General features: G+C 41.9%; 3 protein-coding genes across 16 annotated transcripts in view; all 3 read left to right on the top strand.

Moving 5' to 3' along the window:
• hoxb3a (homeobox B3a) overlaps window positions 1-2406 on the top strand; it is a 54775-nt gene extending 52369 nt beyond the window's left edge. For all 14 annotated transcript variants that reach the window (XM_048245115.1, XM_048245110.1, XM_048245112.1 and 11 more), the window contains one exon: window positions 166-2406. In XM_048245115.1, coding sequence (XP_048101072.1) covers window positions 166-923 — 758 coding nt within the window. In that variant the 3' untranslated portion in view covers window positions 924-2406. The remainder of the gene's footprint in view (window positions 1-165) is intronic.
• Window positions 2407-4694: 2288 nt separating this feature from the next.
• On the top strand, window positions 4695-7636 carry hoxb2a (homeobox B2a). The gene is given in 3 exon segments (XM_048245124.1): window positions 4695-5374; window positions 5376-5472; window positions 6371-7636. Coding segments are annotated over 3 exon segments (1164 nt in total). The 5' UTR covers window positions 4695-5053; the 3' UTR covers window positions 7117-7636.
• A 13179-nt stretch (window positions 7637-20815) lies between these two features.
• Window positions 20816-22682, top strand: hoxb1a (homeobox B1a). Its single transcript, XM_048246250.1, has 2 exons — window positions 20816-21459; window positions 22369-22682. The coding sequence occupies exons 1-2, from the start codon at window positions 20823-20825 to the stop codon at window positions 22680-22682; spliced, it is 951 nt and encodes a 316-aa protein (XP_048102207.1). The 5' UTR covers window positions 20816-20822.
• Window positions 22683-24378: the final 1696 nt, after the last annotated feature.

Raw genomic sequence — 24378 nt, 5'->3', positions numbered from 1 at the left:
TACACCGAGTCATGTTGGGGCTCTCATCGCTTAATAAATGCCAAAGTTATGAAGTGTTGACAACTAATATCAGGGGGATAAGTTTCGTTGGCTGCTTTATTAGAGAAAGATGCATTCAATTTACTCGTGTAGTAATTATGTTTTATTTCATTCCCACCCCTGTAGAGAGCAGTGGCGGTGAAAAAAGCCCCCCGGGTTCGGCCGCCTCCAAGAGAGCGCGCACCGCGTACACGAGCGCACAGCTTGTGGAGCTGGAGAAGGAGTTCCACTTCAACCGCTACCTATGCCGACCACGCCGCGTGGAGATGGCAAACCTGCTTAACCTCAGTGAGCGGCAGATCAAAATTTGGTTCCAGAACCGGCGTATGAAGTACAAAAAAGATCAGAAATCGAAAGGCATGGGCTCTTCCTCTGGTGGACCGTCCCCCACCGGAAGCCCACCCCTCCCCATGCAGTCCTCTGCAGGCTTCATGAACTCCATGCACTCAATGGCAGGCAGCTATGACGCCCCCTCTCCGCCATCTTTCAATAAGCCCCATCAAAACGCATATGCCATGTCTTCAGCCTACCAAAACCCCATGAAAAGCTGCCCCTCGCAACAAAAATATGGCAACACAGCGCCAGAGTACGACCCGCACGGGCTACAGGGTAACAGCAGCTACGGAACTCCCAACATGCAGGGCAGTCCTGTGTACGTTGGAGGGAACTACGTAGATGGGATGCCCACCACCGGGCCATCCATGTACGGTCTCAATCACCTGCCACACCACCAGTCGGGCAACATGGACTACAACGGTGCTACGCAGATGTCAGCGAACCAGCATCATGGACCGTGTGACCCCCATCCAACATACACGGATCTGTCAGCTCACCATCCTTCTCAGGGTAGAATCCAGGAAGCACCCAAGTTAACGCATCTGTAGCAGGTTTGGAATAAGTGAATAGAATAAAAAAAAAAAACACTAACCCATGGGACGATGCAATGGGGTTGAAAAAGATGATCCAGTGGTTTCTTGCGTGTTCATAGACCGTTGTATTGATGTTGTCTCTCCATCAAGTGTAAGACCATTTGTCATAATAGTTTACATTAGTGTTTATTTCACACAGATCTCCCTTTTCTACGGCGTGCCCAGTGAGGAATTGATGACTATAATTATTAGGTGATATAATGGATGTGTTGTACGGAAAATTAACTACCGTGTGACCTCTTGTGACTCCCGTTGCATCACCGTAACTATTTGTGTACCTCGTCAGCATTAAAACCAATGCTGACGTCATGGCTGTCCAGCATAGTCTATGGATAACTCCCCCAGTATGCGGAGCTAAGAACGCAGTATGCTACATGGAATTGGTGCAAGTAAACCACTGGATTGTTTTGGTTCTCTTCCCTTTATTTCACATTACCTCTCTTTTCAAACGTCTCACTAACATGTTATTTTTTGAATCGGTTCTGGTCAAATAACAAAATCACCAAGCGACTGTTTGCTGCTCGCTTAGGAAAACAAAGTAGTGTACCTCCCTTTTGTACTGGGTTATAGGGTTACTTATTATGCTGTCCTATAAAAGTTGTGCTACCAACTTCCATGGGCAATGCACCGAAAAGATATTGTTATTTGTTGTGTCATCGGAACAGGGTAAAAAAAAAAAAGAGTTGAGAAATTATGTAGTACACAGGCATACCCCCCCACCCCCACCCCTCTTCCTCTCAACTCGGTGTAACCCCTCCCTCCCCCAACCACCCCCTCCAATCTTTAGGGTTCACTTACATTAGCCACCACTAATGCGAAAAGCCCACATTTTCTCATGTCTTGACTTAACGTGGAAACAGGGTATATTTGAACAAAATGCATGTCCAGGAAAGCAGAGAGCGGTAGACGGCTCAGTTTACGCTAATGCTCTCTTGGCTGGGCATCATTGTTGCACTTAGAGTTTACATTTTGATGGGTAAGGAAAAATAAATCTTATTTTGAAATGGAAGACCTCCAATCAGCGTCTTTCGGTATGTGTGTTCAAGTGAACATTCATAAATATATATTTATTTGTTATAGCCAGTTTAAATACATTCTTTTTCTATTATTTATCCCCCCATGTATTTATATCAAGAAAAAAATGTACTTTTTTAGTATTTACCTGTTATAAAGACGTTGTGTTCTTGTCATTGTAACAAATTAATTTTTAGTTGTTGTATTTTAGAGACAAGTAGTTTATGTTACCCTTGTACATAAATTATGTCTTGACTTGTACAGGGGGCGAGGAAGCGGAATCAAACCGTTCCTGCATAGTCGAGAATTAGACGAAGTATAGAACACTTTTTTGAGAACTTCTTTTGTCCTTTGTAGCTACTTTTCTTTTTCTTGGTAAGAGTTGTCTGTTGAGCAATTCTTTAATAAAATGTTATGTTATTCACTTCTACATCTGTTCCTTTAAACATAAGATAAAAAACCCACACACAACCAACCAAGCCAACAGCGTGCGCGCGCGAGCACGCACACGCACACACACACACACACACACACTTCATGGGAGCATGTGCTCTGTCTCTCTTCGTGGCAATAGCAGACCGCTGAAAGAGCCCTCGGGTCCGCGCCTGAAAAAGTCACGTGATCTCAGGGTAACACAAATCCAAACTTGGCTAAAGATACCATTCTATCATGATGCACTTAATACTTTCCAAAACTCTGCTAATGGTTAACTGTGTTTGAGCAAGAACACACTGAAATGTTCTCCAAACATTCATTATTTTGCTTTTTATTCGAAAAGCGTATGATTTGGGCCTATGTAGGCCCAGAATACAATGAAATATTTAACAATTTCAGATATATCATCCTAAATGATTCAATCCACAGTAGCAGTGGTAGTAGCCTAGTAGAAATAATAATACCAATAATAATAATAATAATAATAATAATAATAATAATAATAATAATAATAATAAATAGTAGTAATACAACAACAACAACAACAATAATAATAATTAGTACACTTCTCAATCATAATTCAGAGCTTGGCAAATAAAAAATGCCATTAAATTCATGAACATTGTAATGAACATTGCCCTACTTGTATTACTTTAGGCTGATTTTTACACTTCAACGGAGTAAGGTACCCAAGCAAAATAGCCAAGAATAGGCATTCAGAGTCGAAAGGCAAATGGCATTTCAGCCGCTTTACACTGCAACACAAACACTCCAGTACATTTTTATCAGCAGTGAACACAATTTCTGTCGCAACCGTTGACTAATTGAACACTTGATAGTTTTCAACATGCAACCGAAGGTAAAACAATGCAAAAGCTATCCTATAATGATAATTACCGACGCAATCAGACATGTGGGCGACGCAAATAAATCCAGGAAAGGGCAGTTCCTCTTGGAAAGAAAATAAGAAATTCCAAAATTGTGAAAAAAACTGAAGTCAGCACGATCGCTGGAGAGATAAACAGCACAGTTCTCTTGTCCTACTTTACGCGTAGTCAGCCCAAGTCAGCATGGTGGAGGCCCTCGCAGTGATTTGACCTCCTCTGCCTCCGCCGTGGCCTGCTAGCCTCTTTGTATCTCATGTGAAAAACCATAACCACCTACGCAGATTCCCCTGGAAAATCATGTGTTCCCTGTGTCTCCTTTAAATTATAAATTCGTAAAATAGATTTTTTTTATCCACAACGAACACACATTATTACAACCGGGGTTCTCTTTTACGCATTCAGATAATCAGTGTTTCTGTTTTGCTAATACTACGTCACTATATAGAAAGACGTTAAGGGAAAACATTACTCGATAACTGAGCAAAGAGAGGTCGTTTTCTTTGTTGTGTTCTTGGAGGAAAAGAGAAGAATTCTTGAGGGCTTCTCCTGTCAAGCCTTTTGCTGGGGCTAAGATTGATCACCGCTGTTATTTCACGACTTCGATTCTAAAAATATCCACTCTTTCCCACAATGCCTTTGTTAACTTCCAGAGTTTTTAAGTATTACATGTAGTGCAAGAGTAATTTTACTTTCTCCCTTTAACCAGCATATTACTGAAATGCATCTTAAAGTCAACAAACCCCTTTCTTGTTACACTTAACTGAGTACTCCCAGTTGTAAACGCGACCTCTCAGTGAACTTTTAGTCAGTCCAGTAAACACGACGACAGTGAAAACTTCGCACTGGTTATAATACATGAGGCCCTGTCCATAAAGTACATAGACAGTTTAAACACACTGGGCTAAACATATGCATCGCATTATTTCTATGACCACTATGGCTACGTTTTATTACATCATATGTTCAGAAAATCTATAGGCTATTGCGATGTGAATCACTGACCTGTATCTCCACTTTCCGCAATCCCGTTACAAAGCGTACAAACACAAATTCACCAAGACACTATGCTTAGAATGAGCTCTCTTATGGTCAAGTAACGGGTATTTGGCATTTCATCCAAGAAAGACTAAGCAGCCTCATAAGGGGCCACGACATTAAACAGATTTTGTGTGGGCATAGTTACATATCGACAGCTTGATTGTCTGCTACTATTGTCAAAACTTTGAAGATTAATGATCAGTGCCTAGAAAGATTTGAGTGTTTGCCATATTGTGGATGCGCTTTTAACAATCACTTAATGCGACCGAATTACATCACCGAGGTCCAGAAGCAATGCGCACATATCTTCATTCTTTGTCATAAGGGTCCATCACCTAGACACCCACACGAAACAGCTATGACAGAACACATGGTAAGCGGCCACCTTTTTAACGAAATAGTTACCCCCTGCTAATACAAACAAATCCTGTATCCCAAGATATTTTTGATCAGTTGGTGAAAATAATGCTTTCTTTTGCCACCAGGCCCCGCGTTCCCATTGGCTATGTTTGGTCACGTGACCAGGAATTGGCTGCAATTTCGCCCATAGTCTTCAGTTTAGTAGACCAAGGTCCCCATACGCTAGTAATATCACCAATATACACAATTATTAAAGCCCGCAAATACGCCATAGCAGGGCGCAAATAATCTCTCGTTTTTATTTCTTTTTGCTGTTTGATATCGCCGTCCGCTTTGTGACCAAGAGAAGCTATGAATTTTGAATTTGAGAGGGAGATTGGGTTCATAAACAGCCAGCCTTCCCTCGCTGAGTGCCTGACGTCTTTCCCCGCTGTCCTGGAGTCATTTCAAACTTCATCAATCAAGGACTCGACAGTAATTCCTCCTCCTTTCGAGCACACCATACCCAGCTTGAGCCCCTGCACAAGCAACCAGGCGCGACCAAGGAGCCAAAAGCGCACCTCCAATGGCCTCCAGCTCCGGACGCCGCAGCCGCAGCAGGGCCCGGTCCCGGCGGCGAGCGGCGGTACCCTGGCCCACGAGTTCCCATGGATGAAGGAGAAGAAATCCTCGAAAAAAGTGCACGAAACCCGGACCTGCTACAGCAGCTGCCTCATCCCCCTCGCCTGCATCTTCCGGGTATGCCAACGTGGGACTGGAGTCCCCGACAGGTCTGTACTGGAATGTGTATCATGTTATGAACATTTATTCCCTTTTTAATTTTAATTTTTACGCATTTGGGTGGCTGTCTGACACGGAGGTGAACTGTGGTCCTGTTTCAGAAAACTCCGGCATCTGCACAGCATGTCATTAAGCCATACATTTATTTTCAATTTGCTGATTGCTATACGTGTTATTTTATGTCTTAAAATGTGTGCAGTCGGTGTGTCATAAACATGACTCGAACGAGATGCTGCATCAACCTGCAGTATTGCTTTGCATGAGCTAGTCTCTCATTCAAAGCTAAGCCAAAAACACCTTTAGTCATTTACATGGAGACGATAAATGGCCAGCTATCTGTGAATATACAAGCAACTATTTATATTAATAATCGAACATTAATTAATGATAGATCATGTTAAATGGAAAACGCATAGTGTGATTACAAGGTCCTATAATCTTTAAACACCCCTCCCCCATTCTGTTGGAGGAGGATGTGATTGTGTGCACATTCTTCCTGATAAAGTTACTTTTCTTCCGATTCCACATTGTAAATCTAGAATAACGATTTAATCGCAGTCTGTGTCAGCGTCGTCTTCATGATATATATTCATAACCATGTCTCGGGGCTTGGGGTGGCCATGTTGGATGTCAGTATATAACGTGGAGGCAGTGGAACAAAACAAAATATGGGACTTGGTGGAATCACGGGTGTACATTACAAAGCTGATATACAGACAAGCATAGCTCTGCAGCCATGGCTAACGCAGTGGGCGCAAAGCAATGGGTTATGGCGCATTGGGATTTTTATTGCTTGCCCCGTCATTTGTTGGGGCTTTCAGCAGCGAGTTAACTGTGCCATTAGTCTGATGTATTATACTTATTTCTGTCATGTGTTGGTGTTTCCAGAGGCGCAGGGCGGGCTGGACAACGGCAGTGGATCCCGGAGACTGAGGACAGCCTACACCAACACTCAGCTCTTGGAGCTGGAGAAGGAGTTCCATTTCAACAAATACCTCTGCCGGCCTCGGCGGGTAGAGATCGCCGCGCTGCTGGATCTAACTGAGCGACAGGTTAAAGTATGGTTCCAGAACCGGCGGATGAAGCACAAGCGCCAAACGACGCACCACAGAGAGGGCCAAGAGGGCGACCCTGAAGGGTACGAGCCTCTGGAAGGCACCGACGTCGCATCGCCATACTCAAGCCAGCCCCTGGAAGCGTCTGGTTCGGGTTCGGGCTCTGGCTCAGCGGCGGCATCGGAAACCGAGACATGCGGCTCAACAGCCTCCTACACAAACAGCATTGACAATAAGCAACCCACGCCCGAGGAGAATAAGCCGAGCGGACAAGAGCCTGCATCTGCCTCTGATACAGCTGTCCACTCTCCCCCATACACAACGCCCACTGCAGATAACCCTGCAACAATAGGCGAGGGCCGTGCATCTGGCTCAGATCACTCGTTTACGGAGCCACAGGACGCCGCCTCGCTACCCGATTTGAATTTCTTTTCTGGGGATTCATGCCTGCAGATTTCGGACGCTTTGTCGCCGAGTCTGCAAAGCTCTCTAGACAGTCCAGTAGATTTCTCCGAAGAGGACTTTGACTTATTCACGAGCACTCTCTGTACAATAGATTTACAGCATTTACAGTTCTAATGGAGGACAGTAAGAACAATTAGAGCACCAATAACTCAAGAATCCTGAAGACTGTCGCCGTGTTAAAATGTTTTGAATTCTTCTCGACTGCAACATTCCTGCAAATTTATATAGAAAATATCCTTTCATCTTGGGTTTAATTATGAATACAATATTATTGAAGCACTGAATGGTAAAGGAGCGAACACGTTTATTATTTGACAATATTGCTATGTTTTAATCGTATCGAAATCCCATCCGGACTTCCCCTGTCGAAATTTCAGGTATTTATCTCCTTTTAATTTTCTGTGTGCTCAGTTTGTGCTCACTGCATAACATTTGGGAATTTTTCCAGTTAAGCTCAATCGTTGACTTCTCAGGAACTGTGTCAGACTGAACTGCTTTTAGAAATTCACTCCTGGTTGGGCAGTCCTATTGAAGAATTTTAGAACTAGTTTATTTATTGAGATTCTTTAATAGCAAATTTCAGATTATTTATTGTACATTATTTTCATAGTTGAAATAAAAACGACCTTTATAAGATGGAGTAAGTGTGATTTAATTGCACATTGCATGTAGAATTATTTTTCTCGCACCATTAGTAGGCCTATATGGAAATATTTTGATTATTAGCACCTTCTGTAAAAGTGTATAAAAAATATAAAATTGAATTGGGTTAGCGCTAATATTTCTGTTAATATTTGTATGCACTGACGTTATTATCGGGTTTTAACAGACAATCATATAATGCACTTTGAAAGCAATAGCACTACACTAGGCCTGTTTAATGTAGGTCTATCATAAAACATGTCCTTATATTGTAATACTATTTTTATGGCAATTAACAGCATCATTTCATAAATTGATTAGGTAGCAGATTTATCAAAATGGTTCGTTTTAGTCTGGATTCCAGTTTGTATCTCCGTTGGCAAAGACTGAATAAGAAATACTTCAGAAGACTTTGTGGAATAGGCTATGACATTTTCTTTAAACCATATAGGTTTACATATTTTGAAGAGAGAGAAATGCATTATGCGGGTCTTAACTGATGGAAAGGCGGTTTCTTGGCTGCATGCAGTTAGCAATTAGCCAAATGCTAAGGCAGGTTTCTTCATCATAGTGCATATATGCAACAGAGAAGCCTATGTAGAACATGCCTTTTAATTGCACAATGTAGAACCATAGGCTAATCATTTTTTCTTAGCCTTGCCAATTTTTTTTTTAAATCCCAACTGTTTAGACTCATAACTCTTTTCTCCATGTACAAAAGACACACTCACAATTCGGTTCTATATGTACTGCATGCACTATAAACCAAGTGGCCGAGCGGGCTCCTGCTTGGATGTAAAATGGCGCTGCATGGGAACACAATGGGCGATATGAACAATAAAGCGGCGGCCATTATGGAAGCACTAGACCCGGTCTGGAGCGTCTGTCATAGTGTGCGCTTCGATATTCAAAACAAAACAACTATTAGACTGAAAAGACTGAACAATACAAACCTGGTTTATGTTCGTTGTATTGCACATAATGTTAGGACTTATGTATATCTCAGTGGGTAGCCTATGAGTATGGTATTGGAATTACATAGTTATTGCCATTATTTAGTGTGTGTCAATGGTTAATTATTCAGTCAATAATACTAATAATATTATTATAAGAATTGCCACTGCAGCAAATCTTAGGAAGTAGGACCCATTTAATTTATATATTGGCTGCAGTTTGTCCAGGCTTTAATTTTTTATAGGTAGGCTACAAATGCCTAGGTTATGTGAGTGTGTGTACAAATACATAGGCTGGCTGTGTGTGTGTGTGTGTGTGTGTGTGTGTGTGTAAATGCATAGGCGGTGTGTGTGTGTGAGAAAGAGCTGTCTCATCTATACAAGCCTCTAGGCTTCTAGCTCCTCAATGCCACTAGCCCTATTGCCCAGTCAGAGTCTCAGTGGTGATTCTTGTGAATCAATTCAGCATTTAAAATGATCACTAGAGTCTATGGGATTAATTTCAATCTGCACTGCTGTCTAGGCACAGTTGACAGATGACAGACCAGACTGAGAGAACAAGCAAAAATAGGCTATGTAGATGGGAGATAGATACAAAACACTGGAGAGAGGTTAACCTGCTGAGAAATAATTACTTATGCTAATTAAACATTCTGCACATTAAATAGGCATGGGGAGAGCATAGAGACAGACAGACAGACGTTAAAAGTAGCACCATGTCGGTGTCAATGTTAACATCATGGATTGCCAAAGACCCACCCAGGCATCTTCTCAACTGTACATTAGTAGTAGTAGTAGTAGTAGGCTAGTAGTGGTAGGCCTATAGTGCTCCATAAAATTTTCATAGACACCACAAATTGTAGTGTACAAACAATGTACACTGCAGTTTCTCCAGTGCTTCACCATTTATTGCAAGGTGAACGAACTGAAGAAGACAATCAGACATTCTTTCATGAACATGTTATCCTCTAAATTTCAGCTAGGGTTAGAGTTATCTTATGTCTGAGAACATGTAGTTTTACTTTTTACTCAGTTTTACTTTTGATTACCGGTTACTTTCTGTAGGCTAGGCCTATATACATTTGTGTAGGCCCACATTAAGGGAAATCAAGAAAACAATTTAAAGCCAACCCTGGAGCAACATGGAAAATATAGAGTATACGTTCATAAAATATCACTTTTGTTGTCTTGTAAAAACATTTTGATAATTCTAACAAAGGTGAGCAGTCCCATTGCGATGTTAGCATTTCCATGTTGCTAAACTAGTGCTATCGATGTGGAATGATTTGGAATGTAGTGTCCGAAACTAGCTATAATCAGTTATTTTAGTGTCTGATTCCCTAAATATTCAATAGATTTTTCTTTAGTAAGTGAGTGAGTGAGTCAGTCAGTCAGCGGACCTACCGAACATAGCCTACTGTAGCTTCTGTGTTTTGCATCTCGTGTCACAGGTTGGCATGGCTCCACTTTGCCTCTGGGCTAACAGTCAGACTCCCTGTTACTGCCAATGGCTCAGCCCGTTCACTCTCCGTCTCATTTGCCCCAATCACATCCACTTCCAGCAGCACCTGAGAAGGAGAGGACACTCACCTATCAGCCTTGGCATGTAAGACTTTGGACAGGCAAACAATAAGCATACAACATGCCCCAAGGAGGGTAAAACAGAGAGAGAGAGAGAGAGAGAGAGAGAGAGAGAGAGAGAGAGAAGAGAAAGAGAAGAGAAAGAGGAAGGGATATTGGGTAAACAGTTTGTGGCCACTTTGATGTGCTTCCCTGGCTCCATAATTTGAGGTGTGGTGCCACGTCGACTTTTATCTATCTCGCTCAGCTTTCCTTGGAGAGTTGCCAATACCCACAGGGCGTTTATCAGCTTGGCCCCCCCCTCTCAATCTCCATCGTTCGCCCGCCCGCTCCACAATCAGGAACTTGTTTATTTATTTTCCAAAACACCATTTTTGGCACCACTGTCCGTCTGCAAGGTACTGGCTGACTTACAAGATGGTAGTGCGAGTGGAGAGCAGGCAAGTCTTTCCCCCCACCCTTCAAAGTGATACAAGTGCGTACAGGAGTCAGCTGTCATAACTCCATTATAAATGACAGTCACCTAGGCAGAGTGCCCTCCAAGTTTTGATAAAAGTCCATTATTAAGAGCTCTGTCAGCGGTGGCACATTATTACTTGACTGGTCGCACAGAGATAGTATTATTGAAATATCAGTCAGCATGTTTTGGTATAAGACTCTGGGCCAGGAATTTCAGTAAAGGTTAGTGGACATTAGTTTTGGTACACAATGCAGGTCAATACATTTGAGATACTTCAGCAGTTCATGAATTTCTGTATTAAATATACAATAACTAGTATCTGTAAGGCTCATTTTCAATAGCCTACATATATTCAGCTATAAAGCCATCATCACAACACAACAACTGTGTGTGTGGACATATGTGCGTATGTGTTTTTATGTCTGTGTCTATGCATTGCTATTTTTGTTTACAATTAAGGAAACCTTAAGAACGTGCTCTAACAAAGACTGTTAATAATGTTACACATTCCATAACACAGGCACTGATTGTGAAAGGCCACTTTGGAAAAAAGGAGTTACATTGATTGACACACCGAATGGCTGTCAGGACAAGTTTCAGTGTGTTTCTCTCTAGGCAGAGATATGTCGCAATATTACTGAGCCATAGGGCCACTAGCTCTTTGTATATACCTGTCTGCTTGGCTGTCTTGGTGAATCAGTAGTAGCAAGAACAGTGATGGCTTAAAATAGATAAGACAAATTTCAGTGACTGCTCAATGCTTTGCCTCGACCAATATGGCTGCCAGGAGAAGGAGATAACTGCTGTCAACACTACGGGTAAGGATCAATTTAGTAACAGTTCACCACTAAATGCTGAAATGCTGGTGGAGGGTTAGCAGCATTCCAAGTGCATTTGTACTCCAGCCAAAAAATATGTTGACACACCCACATGTTCCTCATACATGCATGTACACACACAATAACACACATGTTCACGCTCACACACACACACATACACCTGTCCACAAACACCAGGCTCTTGTGAGTACATTACATGTTGCTCTTGCGTCTTTTGTGACTGTAGTGTTGCTGATGTTCTCAGTCGACACGTCATTCATAACTCTCCCTACTCCTCCTCCTGGGCTGGTGACAAGCACCAGGTTCAGCCTACACCTCCTTCACATGGGAAGAGCGGAGCTGAACACACACACACACACACACACACACACACACACACACACACACACACAAAGTGAAAACAGTTGACAAAACCCAAAGGGTTTCATCAGGTGTTGAGAAGTTTGCGTGATGTGGCCGACGACTTCTGAGAGACGGGGACCTTCTGAGAGATGCTGGGGCAGGCGGCGGTCAAGACGCCCACACAGGCTTCTGAGACGACCAATCTAAACACGATTAATCATGAACCCTCCCAGCACATGTGTGGGGGTGTCATCAAGCACAGAGGAGGACCTCACTCGGCCTGTTTTTTTGTTGTGTGAAAGCTGATGAAACGTGTGGGAATACCACAATACAAATAAGATCTGAGGGACACTTCATTGGAAAGGTTTCACAGCAAGTGTTTGTGCAATCATTTGTCAATCATCTATGAGTAAGAGTTGCAAAACAGAGTTTATGCTTTAGTTCAAAGTTAACTTGGCTCAAAAAATGCCATTTAAAAAAAAAGGTGTAAAATAAAACCCTCTCTGGTACTCACAGACACAGAGTCCCTTTGCTGTGCATGATTCAGTGGGTCAGTGTGTATATGTAGCCTAGCCAGCTGGCTAGCCGGAGAGGGCTTGTGTGTACAGAGCTGAAGTATGAAGTCATCTGATACACACGGTCATCAAGTGACTGGCATTGCGCCATGTTTATACCATGTTTAGGTAGGTTCCATGACGAGGGGAGTGTTAAGTGAAGTGTTCCCCCAAACGTTTACGTCTGTAATTGTTTATGTGAGGATTACAAAAAGCTGAGGTAAGAACTTGTCATCAAAGGGCACTAACAGACAATAAGGACCAGCCCCAGTTGACACAAACACACAGGGTTCTTGTGCAAGATCTATTTTCTTGTCAGTCTGTTCCATTGCGGTAGATTTTATTTTATGTCTTATTTATCGTTCTTTTTTTTGTTCTTCGTTTTAAGTGGGGCCATGCAGTCAGGGTGCTAATCTAATAGTCTGCTAGAGTGTGGGGGTCGGAGGATCACTTCTCACTGAGCCTATCACTTTCCACAGTTTTCTGGAAAGCCAGGGCAGGCATCCAGGAATCCAGTAATGTACTGTAGGTCATGTGACGTGGCTTAAAAGCTTGGACGACATTGCCGAACATCATTTAAGAATTAGGATACTTTTGCCATGATTTTTGTCAAAGGTCCCAACTGTGAAATGATTTTGTTTGAATAGCTTCTAAATATCAGAACAATGTGGGAAACAATTCTAAATATGCTTGTTTACACAAATGCTTAGATAACAGATTAAATACACACACAGACAGACGTGTACACACAGACACACCCATGCTGCCTTTGAATAAACACAAATGTAAGCAAACCTTACTTACACACTCACACAAGAGTATATTTTGTAACGGTAAAGATGATACTTTACAACAACAATCTCCAATAAAAATGTATGACCATGTATGAACCAATCAATTCCCTGCATCATAGTGTGTAGCAATTGTGGTGCAATACCCCTTAACACCAGAGGTTGTGCTGATGAGGGTTCACTCAGCCTCAGTGACAAAAGCTTTACTGTATGTTTCACATAAACAGATAAAAAGGATGCCATCATCAAGGCCATTAAATGCTGCTATTTCAGATGTGTTCTCAGATCAAAATTCTCTGTTGAATTTGAGTTGAGGCATGAATGTTAAGGTTTCCATGCGTGCAGTAGTAGAGCAGAGGGCTACACCCATCTCAAGAGCACACACATTATTCATCATTTAAACATTTAGCAGCTGCTTTTATCTGAGGGAACTAACAGTATTGGACAGTTATACATAAGTGTCCTCCATTGGTATCAACACACTGGAATTATTACCACCTGGTTTGATTGAGTTAACTGCCCATGAAGGCGGTCTCAATAATGCACATGGTCCTGCCATTGCTTGGCGTTGTACCAGCTAAGTAAAAGGAAAGATCTAGTTTAGATCTCTCACAGTGTTACTGGAGATTGGAACCAGTATTTGGAGGGTTAGCTTCAGCCAGTTAGCACTACAGCTAGCCGCTACCATCTTTAAAAATGTCGCCTGACATGTGCCCAGTTCTGGCACCATTTACACAAACAAGCCAATTAAGGTGCCACTTTTCCGATGGCCACACATTATGCCATCGGTGTGGATTGGTGATTGAGCTGGCAATTTCCTGTTAGGAGGATCAACCAATTTCCACCCAGCAGGAAATTGCCAGTTCAACTACCACTTTGCAGATACGACATACAGGTGTATCCATACAGTAACATGGCGCCTAATTGGCCAACTCTACATGGTGCTGGAAAGTCCCATGAAACGGCATTGTAAAAAGATGGATGCAGAGAATTTCAAACTTATTTGGCTGAAATAGCTAGCCTAGCATGGGCCATTGAAATGAATGGAGGTGGTAGGCTATCCCCCACCCTCTTTCCAGTTCTATATAATACCTCCTTGATCGAAATACACATTTTAAGCAGAGAACACCAACTCCTGCCATCCAACAGACGTTTTAGACTTCTCTCCTTTAAACAGACTTAAGAATACCTTTATACATCAGTCAATTTTACTAAACTAACTGAATAAGACAAGGAGTCTAAGCTAATATTAACCCAGGGTTAAGGTTATGCTTTTTGTAATATGCTGTGGCCTACATCTATGTTGATGCTATTTTTGTAATGTATGTGAACATTTGGGTTGCTGGATTGTAAAAATATATTTCTCTTCACTACTGTAACTTTTTTCCTTGAACAGGCTGCCTATGGATGCAAAGCATACTAAATAATAATACATTATGTTGAATCATGTAATGGTGCCAAGTCCATTTTTTGCATATGGAAATGTGTGTGCCCAACTCTCTGGTAAGCCTCAACACTATGACTACTCCTGTGACATTTGCATCCAGTTTACATGGCTGACATCAAGACGCCAGTCATGGAGAACGGCGGTTTGGGGTGGCAATCCACTTCATGTGATTATACTGATAACACGCACACAAATCAAACATCCTTAAAACATCACATACAAAAGGCACAGTTGTTATGCTCATAGTTATGATTTAGGGTTTAAAGTATTTTATATTAAAGGTGCTCTAAGCGATGTTGGGTAACATCACTTCTGTTGACGTTCAAACAAAACAGAGAGCTAGCTCTCCCTTCCCACCCTCTCCCTCCTGTGCAACTGAAACTCTCCTGAATGCGCGCCTATTCGGTGAATGGCTGGAAAAGTTTATGTTTCATGGTCCAGGCTGTACCAGGCTGTTTTAGTTGCCGTTTTTGGAGCCTGGGCTGTCTACAGAGACCGCTTTTTTAAACAGTGTATTCAGGGGACAGGCAGCTAGCAGATTGTGAGGAGATGTTTGCTGTATGTGACAAAAAATGTTTTAGCTTAGAAACCGTGTAACATCGCTTCGATTCAATGTAAATCATAGGAGTTGGTTGCTGGTGTGATGCTTTATTATAGTGGTGCACAAACATATGGGATTGTTCCTATCAAACTATGTAAAGAAGTAATTCAGTTGGATGTAGAATAGTCTGAATAGTCTTATAAGTTTGTCTTATAACTTCATTTGGTTCAACTCTTTGTTTGCAGTGTGTTAAAGTGAAGGTGTGAATCCCCTGGCTGCTGTGGATGTGCTCTGCGTGAGCGGAGCTGGGGCGGGTTCTGGTGCTGTGGGTTGTGGTGAGCATTTGGTGGATGCTGGCGTGAGGCGTGTGGAGTGGTGTGGGGGTCGCAGAGGGGGAGAAGTGTGAAATATGCAGCTGTTGTGAGGGGCATTGCAGAGAGGTGGGAGGTGTGGTCAGATCGTCTAGAGTTGGCTTTCCTCAGTCCAGTTTGGTGTGGGGGGTGTAATGGTTTCATTCTTGGCACAAGCATGTGTGGAAATAGAAAAGAGAAAGGACAAACATGGCAGGCTAACACCTCTGAAGTTCATATAGGGTTGAGCTCTGTTTAAATCTACACATTTCCAAGGTTATGTAAAATATGATTTGCTCATCTAACACCAAATTAAATATTGATTAAAGTATTTACTTGGAAAAATACATGTTGGAAAGCAATTACTGAAAACATGTTTTAAGACTGTGAACACAGTACAGCACTATGGAGCTGGACCGTGGAACTGTATTTCTGCATTCTGAGAAGGAATAAAAGCTCTTAGTGCGATGACATGAAAAGTATACAGTGCTTCAATCGATCATGAAGAGTTTTCACAATGTTATATATCACGGTCATGCAAAAGCATGTGAATGACAATCCAATCATACGACATGTTCCTATAATAGTGTAATTTTTTGGTACAAGATCCCACTAAGAACAGGATTGTCATAAAGTGACACTGTTAAACTGTTACAAAGCAACACTATGTACTTCCTTTTGTCTTAAAATAATGTCTCCAAGCTCATTTTCATCACACACTGACTTACAACATGGAGAATAGCCTCTCCAATAACGTGGAGTTGTGTCTGGAACTGCCAGCATTGCACTATGGAGCTTTCCACTTTTATTCTATCATAACCAGTGTGTTGAAAACCAACGAAAGGAGTCATGTTCCTGTCCTGTAAAACAAACTTCAACGGAGATTATCTAAATCATACATGTTTGGTGTATGAATGTAGCCTCTATTCCATTGCACTTCACTTCAGAGGCTACACAATTTCTGAACCCGCTGTTCCATTCCAGCTGTTCTTGTCATGCCCATTTTGCTTGTCTTTCACTGTCTCATATGGTCACACAGTATGTGTATGCGTGTATACATGCGGATGCACGGGTGTGTGCGCTCGCTTGTGTGTGTGTATGTATGTGTATGTGTGTGTGTGTGTGTGTATATGTGTGCGAGAAAAAGCGAGGGGGTGTTTATCTGAAAATGTGAGCACGAAATGGGATGGTCTTGTATGAATTTCATTGCCAAATCCACTAAATGTAAACTCAATGTTAGTGTGCCCTTAGAAACAGTGTGAACGTATATATTTTAAATCCACGGGGCTTCCTCTGTGGCGGTGGAGGGTGCAGACACCCGGCTTGCTTGCACCACATCTGGCTGCAGTTAAGATGTTATCCACTGTTTACTGCAAGAGAGTGGCAGAGGAAAGCTGCACCCTCTGCAGCATACACTAACCTTGGTGATGATTGGATGCTGTGAACGATGTTAAGACCAAAGCACATTTCTCCTATACAAAGGTATTAACACTGTGAAAACAAAACATTGCAAAAGTTTGTATCCAGTCTTACTGGTCTGGTGTAAGGTTTTGGAATTATCCCCTTGGTTCTGTGGTGTACTGACCTCTGGACTTAACTGAGAGCTTCAATTCATAATGATATATGCTCTCGACCATTGAACAGCTGAAGCAGAACAAAACGTCTTAAGAAACCAGCAGGCTGTGGTGCAACTGGTTACAGCGGCCATACCATATTCTGGTCCACCTGCCCACGGGGACCTTAGTTCGAGTACGGCCTGGGTCATTTCCTGTCACTTTCTCCACTGTCCTGTCAGATGACAGCCAAAACACCCCGTCCCCCCCCCCGTCCCCTCCCTCCAAACTGGGATATGCAATATTGTGTTAATATTGTCTGAATTGAAACATTGCATGTTTAACATGTATCGTGTTAATATTGAATGATTTTATTTATTATATTTTCAAAATCTATGGTGAGACACTAAAGGTTAAAAACTATAAATAGCCAGTGCACTAATGGCGCGGACCAAAACATTATTTTTATGCTGCGCTGCGCATTTTTGTGGTTCAGATATGTTCTCAGCCAATGTTTACTCAGAAACGTTTATTTCTCCTCCTTTCCACTTATCCTAGCACCAATGAACCAGCAGATAGGAGGGACTGTGTGTGAGAACAACAACACAAATTCAGTGAGAGGGTTTCTATGATATGCCTGTTCCTCTACTTCACCACTAGGTGGGTGGGGTGGAATTTACAAACGGCTTTAGGTTCGTCTGATCGATTTGGGAAAGCAAAAAATGCACCTAAAATATCAAGAGAAAACTTAACATTAGTGGTTAATTTGTTTATTTGGAAAACATGTAAATTTGGCTATAAACAGCCATTCCTAGACTATGTTACTATTCAAAATAATAGTGTCATGATAGCACACAACTGTTTGGCCTGATAATTCGTAAATCGATTAAAAGAGCGTTTTTCGAATTCTTAGTCAACATCATTGCATCCATCTCTCGTTTTTCTCATTTCAATTAAAATGTGTGTCAAAAACTATCAAAAGGGCAAAGGTGTGTGGTAAACCATTTCTACAGGTAGGCTAATGTATGAAAGAACCAAGTTATTCGTGTGCGTCAAAAACGCATTTTCATTCAGAAATGACTCAGATGCCAGGAATAAAGTTCGTCTTTCCTTTTGCCTGGCTGGATGGATTATACTGTCACCACAAATCAACAAGTCTATTCGCATATAGATGTAGCTTTTTAAATAGTTGAATAAACAATCTTATGAACTGAACCTTTCATCATACAACTTTTATACAACTATTCTTTTGTATAATTTTTTTACTGCTTCTTTGGCTAGGTCAATTGCTTTTGCATTACACTACAGTTGCCACCACCTTAATGAACGGACCAGGAAATGAATACAGGTAAAATGGTTTGTAGAAAAAGCTAGACTACTTTCTTCTAGATAAACTCCTTTCGATCCTGTCCGGAAAAATGGAGGAGATTATGTATAACGAAATTTCTGGACGTTACCCCTAGGTGGCTTGTAGAACGCGTAGTGTAGCTAGCTCTTTTTGTCCTTTCTCGGATAGTGTGGATTTGGTGGATTAAACTAGGGAAACGTCCTAAGAAAATCTTCCGCATTTAAAAGATGTATTCTTAATTTCTGTGATCCATCTGATTCATACGGTCTATTATACTGTAGAAGAAGCTAACTGACACTATTAACTAACACCAAGTATCCATAAAATCTGCATAAAACAGCCTCTACACAAACATAATACATAAGCGTACATGTATACATATATATTCTATCAAATTCGGTAACATTCTCCCCAAGATCCATTAAGGTCTAGGCCTACCATCATTGGTTGAGCAGAGTGTAATTGCCGCATTGCCTAGATTTCGGTATTTCTGCGCTCCACAGATCTCCATGGGCAGCAATCTTGAAAAGAGTAGGCCTACGACTTAATCACATTTGCCCATCAATAATTATATATATAATATATATATATATATATATATATATATATATATATATATATATATATATATATATATATATATATGTGAATATATACATTAGGCTGTAGCCTACATATCACGTATCCCCAAAATAAAGATATTCGTTAAGAATATGATATCGCCATACAGTGCTGCATACCGGATTAATGTTCTTTAGTTTGTGGCGAAATACTATGCTACAATGTGAACGAACGAAGATATCCCATGTCACTCGGAGGAGGGGCATGGGTGAAGGGTCAAAGTTCTCTCCTCTCTGTTTATGTTAAATGGCCTGTATACGAAAAATGTCTCTTTCCCTGTAAAAGAATAATAAAGCACGCTCGAGATATCTAACACGATCGGCTATGGTGATATTTTGAATTCAGGAAAAAATAAACTCGATTAAATGATATAACCCATATTTTATTATTTGTGGCATTATAATCAGGGTGGACCCAAAGCAGGATAGGCTACTGATGCTATTGAGCTGCCTACATTTGATTGGGAGGAAGACTTGCATTTTAAAGGGCGCTTGACAAAGAAAACATAGTCACCAAGGGAAAATAACAAACTCCTTGGTTTGAACTTTTGCCCGAGAGACCATTCCTTTCCTAGTGACACTAGCCAACCTTAAACAGCCTGACAAGTTACAAATGACTGTGGGCGTCATATTGTTAACCACTCTTGTCAGCCATGTAGCATCAAGCAAATATGTAAGAGCATGTCGTGTTCTCCTCCTTTGAGCGTGGGCTTCCTCATGAAGAGGACTACTTTTGTAGCCATTGTCACTTCAATTAATAATTAGCTGCTCCGTTTCTTCACTACCATGTAATCCGCCAACGCATGTCAAACCACCAGTCCTCCATCATTATCAACCTTGTAGACTACCGCTGTAGACATGAGACGGAAATGTCCTTTTTATTTCATAAACTTAACATTGTTAGGTTGAATTCCGAAAATGAAATTTAACTGGCAAGCTTTCAATGTAAATTACGGTCCAATCGGCCAAAATCAATACAAGAAGTTGGCCTCAGCACCTCGTCAGGTTACATCACAGCACACTATTTCATCAGAGCACACACTGCTACGTGACAAAAAATATGTCCTTTTCTTCACCAATGCCTTGGGATTAGCAGAAGGCTTGCTGTCTGCTTAATTTGGTTTCTGTAACAGATCTGTCTACTGATTCAATTAGATGCGCCCAGTGCAGACCAGGAACCCAGATCCGAACGGTTGTAATAGCCTCTTTTCGAGTGTTAAACAGATTTCAGCCAGGAATACTGGTATTGTGCATAAAGTCTCCAGTGGGTAAAAAATACACACTGTGCTTGAACTATTCATTTTTCAACGACACGGCCTAACAGTTGGGGAAGGTGAGTTGGAATTCTCTAAGTTTTACTATTTTACCAAGTTAGGTAAAGTAGTGTGCAAAATAAAGAGAGAATAGAGAGTGGAAACTTCCATGCAAGATCTTTCAGACCACTGTTTCTTTATTTCTTTCTTCGCTGTTAGGGAGAGCCTTTTTTACAGGGCTTGACATATTCGTGCTGTTATCAGATTGATGGGCTAGTTTGATTGAAGTGGCTTTGTCATGCAAATGTCAGACGCGTGATGGATGGTCGCGGTGCGCTGACAAACTTCTGGACGTCCCTTCACTATTGGCGCCGTGACGGGTCACGTGACGAGCAGCTGAGGTAAAACTGTGTTATAGGGAAGCACGGTCAGAATACTTAGGAGGTAAGCATTTTTTTCCTCTCTTCCGTATGACATACTGTCGAGAGATTGCAGGGCAGGAAGCTTTCCCCACAACGCAGGTTGACCCTCCGTCATCAATTGCGCATGGACAATTCCAGAATGAACTCTTACTTGGAGTACACAATTTGTAACCGTGGGACGAACGCCTACTCGCCCAAATCTGGATTCCACCACTTGGATCAAGGGTATTCGGGCCCTTTCCCCACGGGTAACGGCACTACAAATGACAGCTTCACCTCTGATGGACGACATTTCGTGGGAAGCAGCAGTTCAGCAGCGGCCTCCCAACATCAGCACCAGAACAGCAGTTATGCGCATCACCAACCTCAGACTCATCCCACGTCTATAGGCCTACCTTACAGTGGCACCGCTGCCACCGGTTATGGACCGCAGTCGTGCGCCAGTCAGGACTATGGACATCATCAGTACTACATAAACCACGAGCAGGACGCAATGTACTATCAATCACAAGGCTTCACCGCTCCCAATGTCGGACCAAACTACGGATCGCTAGCCGGTGCTTACTGTGGAGCGCAGGGGGCCGTTCCTTCAGCCCCTTATCAACATCACAGCTGCGAGGGTCAAGACCATCAGCGGGGTTATTTACAAGGCACATATGCAGACATATCGGTCTCTCAGGGCAGAGAAAGCTTAACAGATCAGAAACAAGCAGGGAAGACTTTTGACTGGATGAAAGTCAAAAGGAACCCTCCGAAAACAGGTGAGTTTGTGTAACTGTTTACCATTCACATGTTGTAAGGAGAAATTATCTTTCAATTGTGTGTTAATCTGCACCATGACGTTCATCGCGCGTTTCCATCGAATATTTCCAGAGTTGCTCCAGAGCACTCTGAAACAGAGGAAATACCCTATATCTCTGAGGCACAACATATGGTACTTACTTTGACTGGCCCCGAAACAGTGTGATATCTCAACCCAGACGCGCCTTGCGGAGAGTTGGCCTGCAAACATCCAGCTCTCCTCTCCCTCTCCCCTACCCCCTTGCACTAATGCATCGAGCAGACGTGCTTTCTTTCTCCATAGGAAATGCCCCAGCCCTGTTATCTTTAACTTCTACAAGGTCTCCCTGGGCTGCATTCGTTTTTTGGCCCCCATTGTATTCACAGTCTTTCCTTCCTTGTCAAGTCACTCGAAGGATTGTGCTATACGTTGGCCTACTACGGAATTACTCTCGAATGCCAAGTATATACTTTGTTTTAAATCCAAATCAAAAGTGATCTCACATCCCATACACTCATAAAAGCCTGAGAGGGGAATGCAATGGAATTGTATCACGGTGAATGCCTTGATATCTTCCACAGACTCTGAGTGGTATTATAGTGGGAAGTGCTAAGTTTAGAGTGTTTGCACATGATAGCCTGTTGAACCATGGTGTTTGTGAACATCATTTTCTGATAAGAGACATTTATATGTGAAATATTTTCCACAGGCTTACAGTGAACTCATGGAGTTTTAAAGTCATATGATCACCAACATGATTTGCTTTATTGCGCTTAAGACGCGCTTAAGACGAACCAAAAGGCTGTGAAGATCAGTTCTAACTCTTGTCCATGTCATGTCACTTAGCCATGCCAAATCCCTTGTCTGACACCGTCTGTTTTTCACGCAGCAAAAGTGACAGATTACGGACTGGGCCCACAGAGCACCATCCGGACCAACTTCACAACGAAGCAGCTGACGGAGCTCGAGAAGGAGTTTCATTTCAGCAAGTACCTCACGAGAGCGCGGCGCGTGGAGATAGCCGCCACGCTCGAGCTGAACGAGACCCAGGTGAAGATCTGGTTTCAGAACAGACGGATGAAGCAGAAGAAGCGCGAGAAAGAAGGACTTGCTCCTGCCACGAGCGCAACCAAGGATTTCGAGGAGAACTCTGACCATTCCACCTCCACGTCCCCCGGGGCGTCACCGAGCTCCGAGACTTAATGGGTCAAATGAGACGGAACTTGTGGCACTGAATCACCACGTAATAAATTATTATGAGGTTAAAAATATAAGTAGGGTCGAACAGGAAACATATACCCATCTTATGCAATACTTATGTAGAGGGATTGTGCTGCAAATTGTTTTGCAGCTCCTGCTCCAGTTAATCACTTGATGTGAGCTCTAACTGATGATGCGTGATGGGCATCCATTTTGTACGGAAAATTGTACTTTCATAGTCAATGTACAGGGTCTTCATGCAATGCACTTTCAAATGTTTACTAATATCGAAGTGAGCCTTTAATTGACATTACAGGGAGCCTTCTGGCAAACGATATTGTTTTATAGAACGTATTTTAGTTTTCTTGTTTTAATGTCTTAGCTTGTTTGGTCTGTGTAACACTGGCAATTTTCACTCTTAAATTGATATGTTTATTTTTTTGTCCCACGGTTCGCTTAAAACCCTTTGCACTACGGTTACAGGGTATTGTCTTATAACGTTGGTTATCTAAATGTATCGTTATACAGACCACGGTCAGATTTGTACTTTTTTATAAGAGAGCTCACAATTAAATTCAAATACATAATTCTTTAAAATGATTTGTAAATGTGAAACAAAGAATAACTTGCATTATAGGATATTTGATTGTCGTTATGGATGGGTAGGCCTAGCTATTTATTTCTGTTATCTGTTAGAGAGTAAAGCTCAGGAAAATGTAGGCTATCATGCAATGTTTATGCACCTGTTCCTGTGAAAGGATCTGGTTTTCAAAATGCGTTAGCTAATTGGTGAGCTGAAGTATGGCAGCACAGTGTTTTAGTAGGCTATGCCCCAGTTTGTTTTATTGGTTTGGGACAATTGAATGTATTTCGTAGAATCTGTTCACAGGCGAACTGAGTTTTATTAGTTGTCTGTGTGTCTTATTCTGAAACCCCTACAAGTCTCAATTATGTCTCATCTTTGCAACTACCTCAAATAAAGTTACATTTTTACAACGTCCGTGTGTGAAAGTAAGTTCTCCAGACACAATTTGCCATTTTATTTTCTGGTTAATTTCTGTGTTGAGACTGAGTAGGGTAGGCTATATTTCACTAGCCAGCAAAAGTCTTACTGTAACGTGACATTTACTATGATACATTTAGATAATCTACAATCAAGGAATGTAGGCTGCTCGCTATCTGTCCATGTTGCACTAAGCAAACCCCACACTTTTTCAAAAAACACATACATCTGCCACGGACGTTCACTGGGGGGAATCCCTGTCTTTACTAGGTCCGATTTCACCCCAGCACTCCGGAGAGAGCGACCACCAGCCAGCGAATTAAGCCTGGCTGTGCGAGGAGCTGTGTGTGGAATGCAGCCGAGATTTCTAGTGACTGGCGCTGACCTTTTTACCTCGCGACGCCTTTGGGATATCTAAACATGTAAACAGACTCCGTTACCCACCTTCACTGGTGGTGTGGAGATCTGTACATATTTGGCAAAAAAGCTCTAAATCGAATGGAAAAACACATGCAAACAAAACCACAATGCCACTCTGTCACTAGCAGGTGTGGAAATGGTATTTAAACATTTTATTTGCATGGCAAATACAGTGGAGACAAACAATTGGTAATAAAGAATTGAAATAGTATTTATAGAACATAAATATAAAAACATTACTTGGAAACCTATGTCACGTGAATATTCTGACTGTGT

The sequence above is a fragment of the Alosa alosa genome, chromosome 6, assembly GCF_017589495.1.
Source record: "Alosa alosa isolate M-15738 ecotype Scorff River chromosome 6, AALO_Geno_1.1, whole genome shotgun sequence".
NCBI classification, from domain to species: domain Eukaryota; kingdom Metazoa; phylum Chordata; class Actinopteri; order Clupeiformes; family Clupeidae; genus Alosa; species Alosa alosa.
The sequence above is the reverse complement of the archived record's forward strand: the minus strand, read 5'-3'. Positions and strand labels throughout refer to the sequence as shown.

Bases quoted from the DNA above. Each gene is read 5' to 3' on its own strand.
- hoxb1a (XM_048246250.1), top strand. From the start codon at position 20,823: ATGGACAATTCCAGAATGAACTCTTACTTGGAGTACACAATTTGTAAC. The intron at 21,460-22,368 runs GTGAGTTTGTGT...TTTTTCACGCAG, and splicing joins AAGGAACCCTCCGAAAACAG to CAAAAGTGACAGATTACGGA.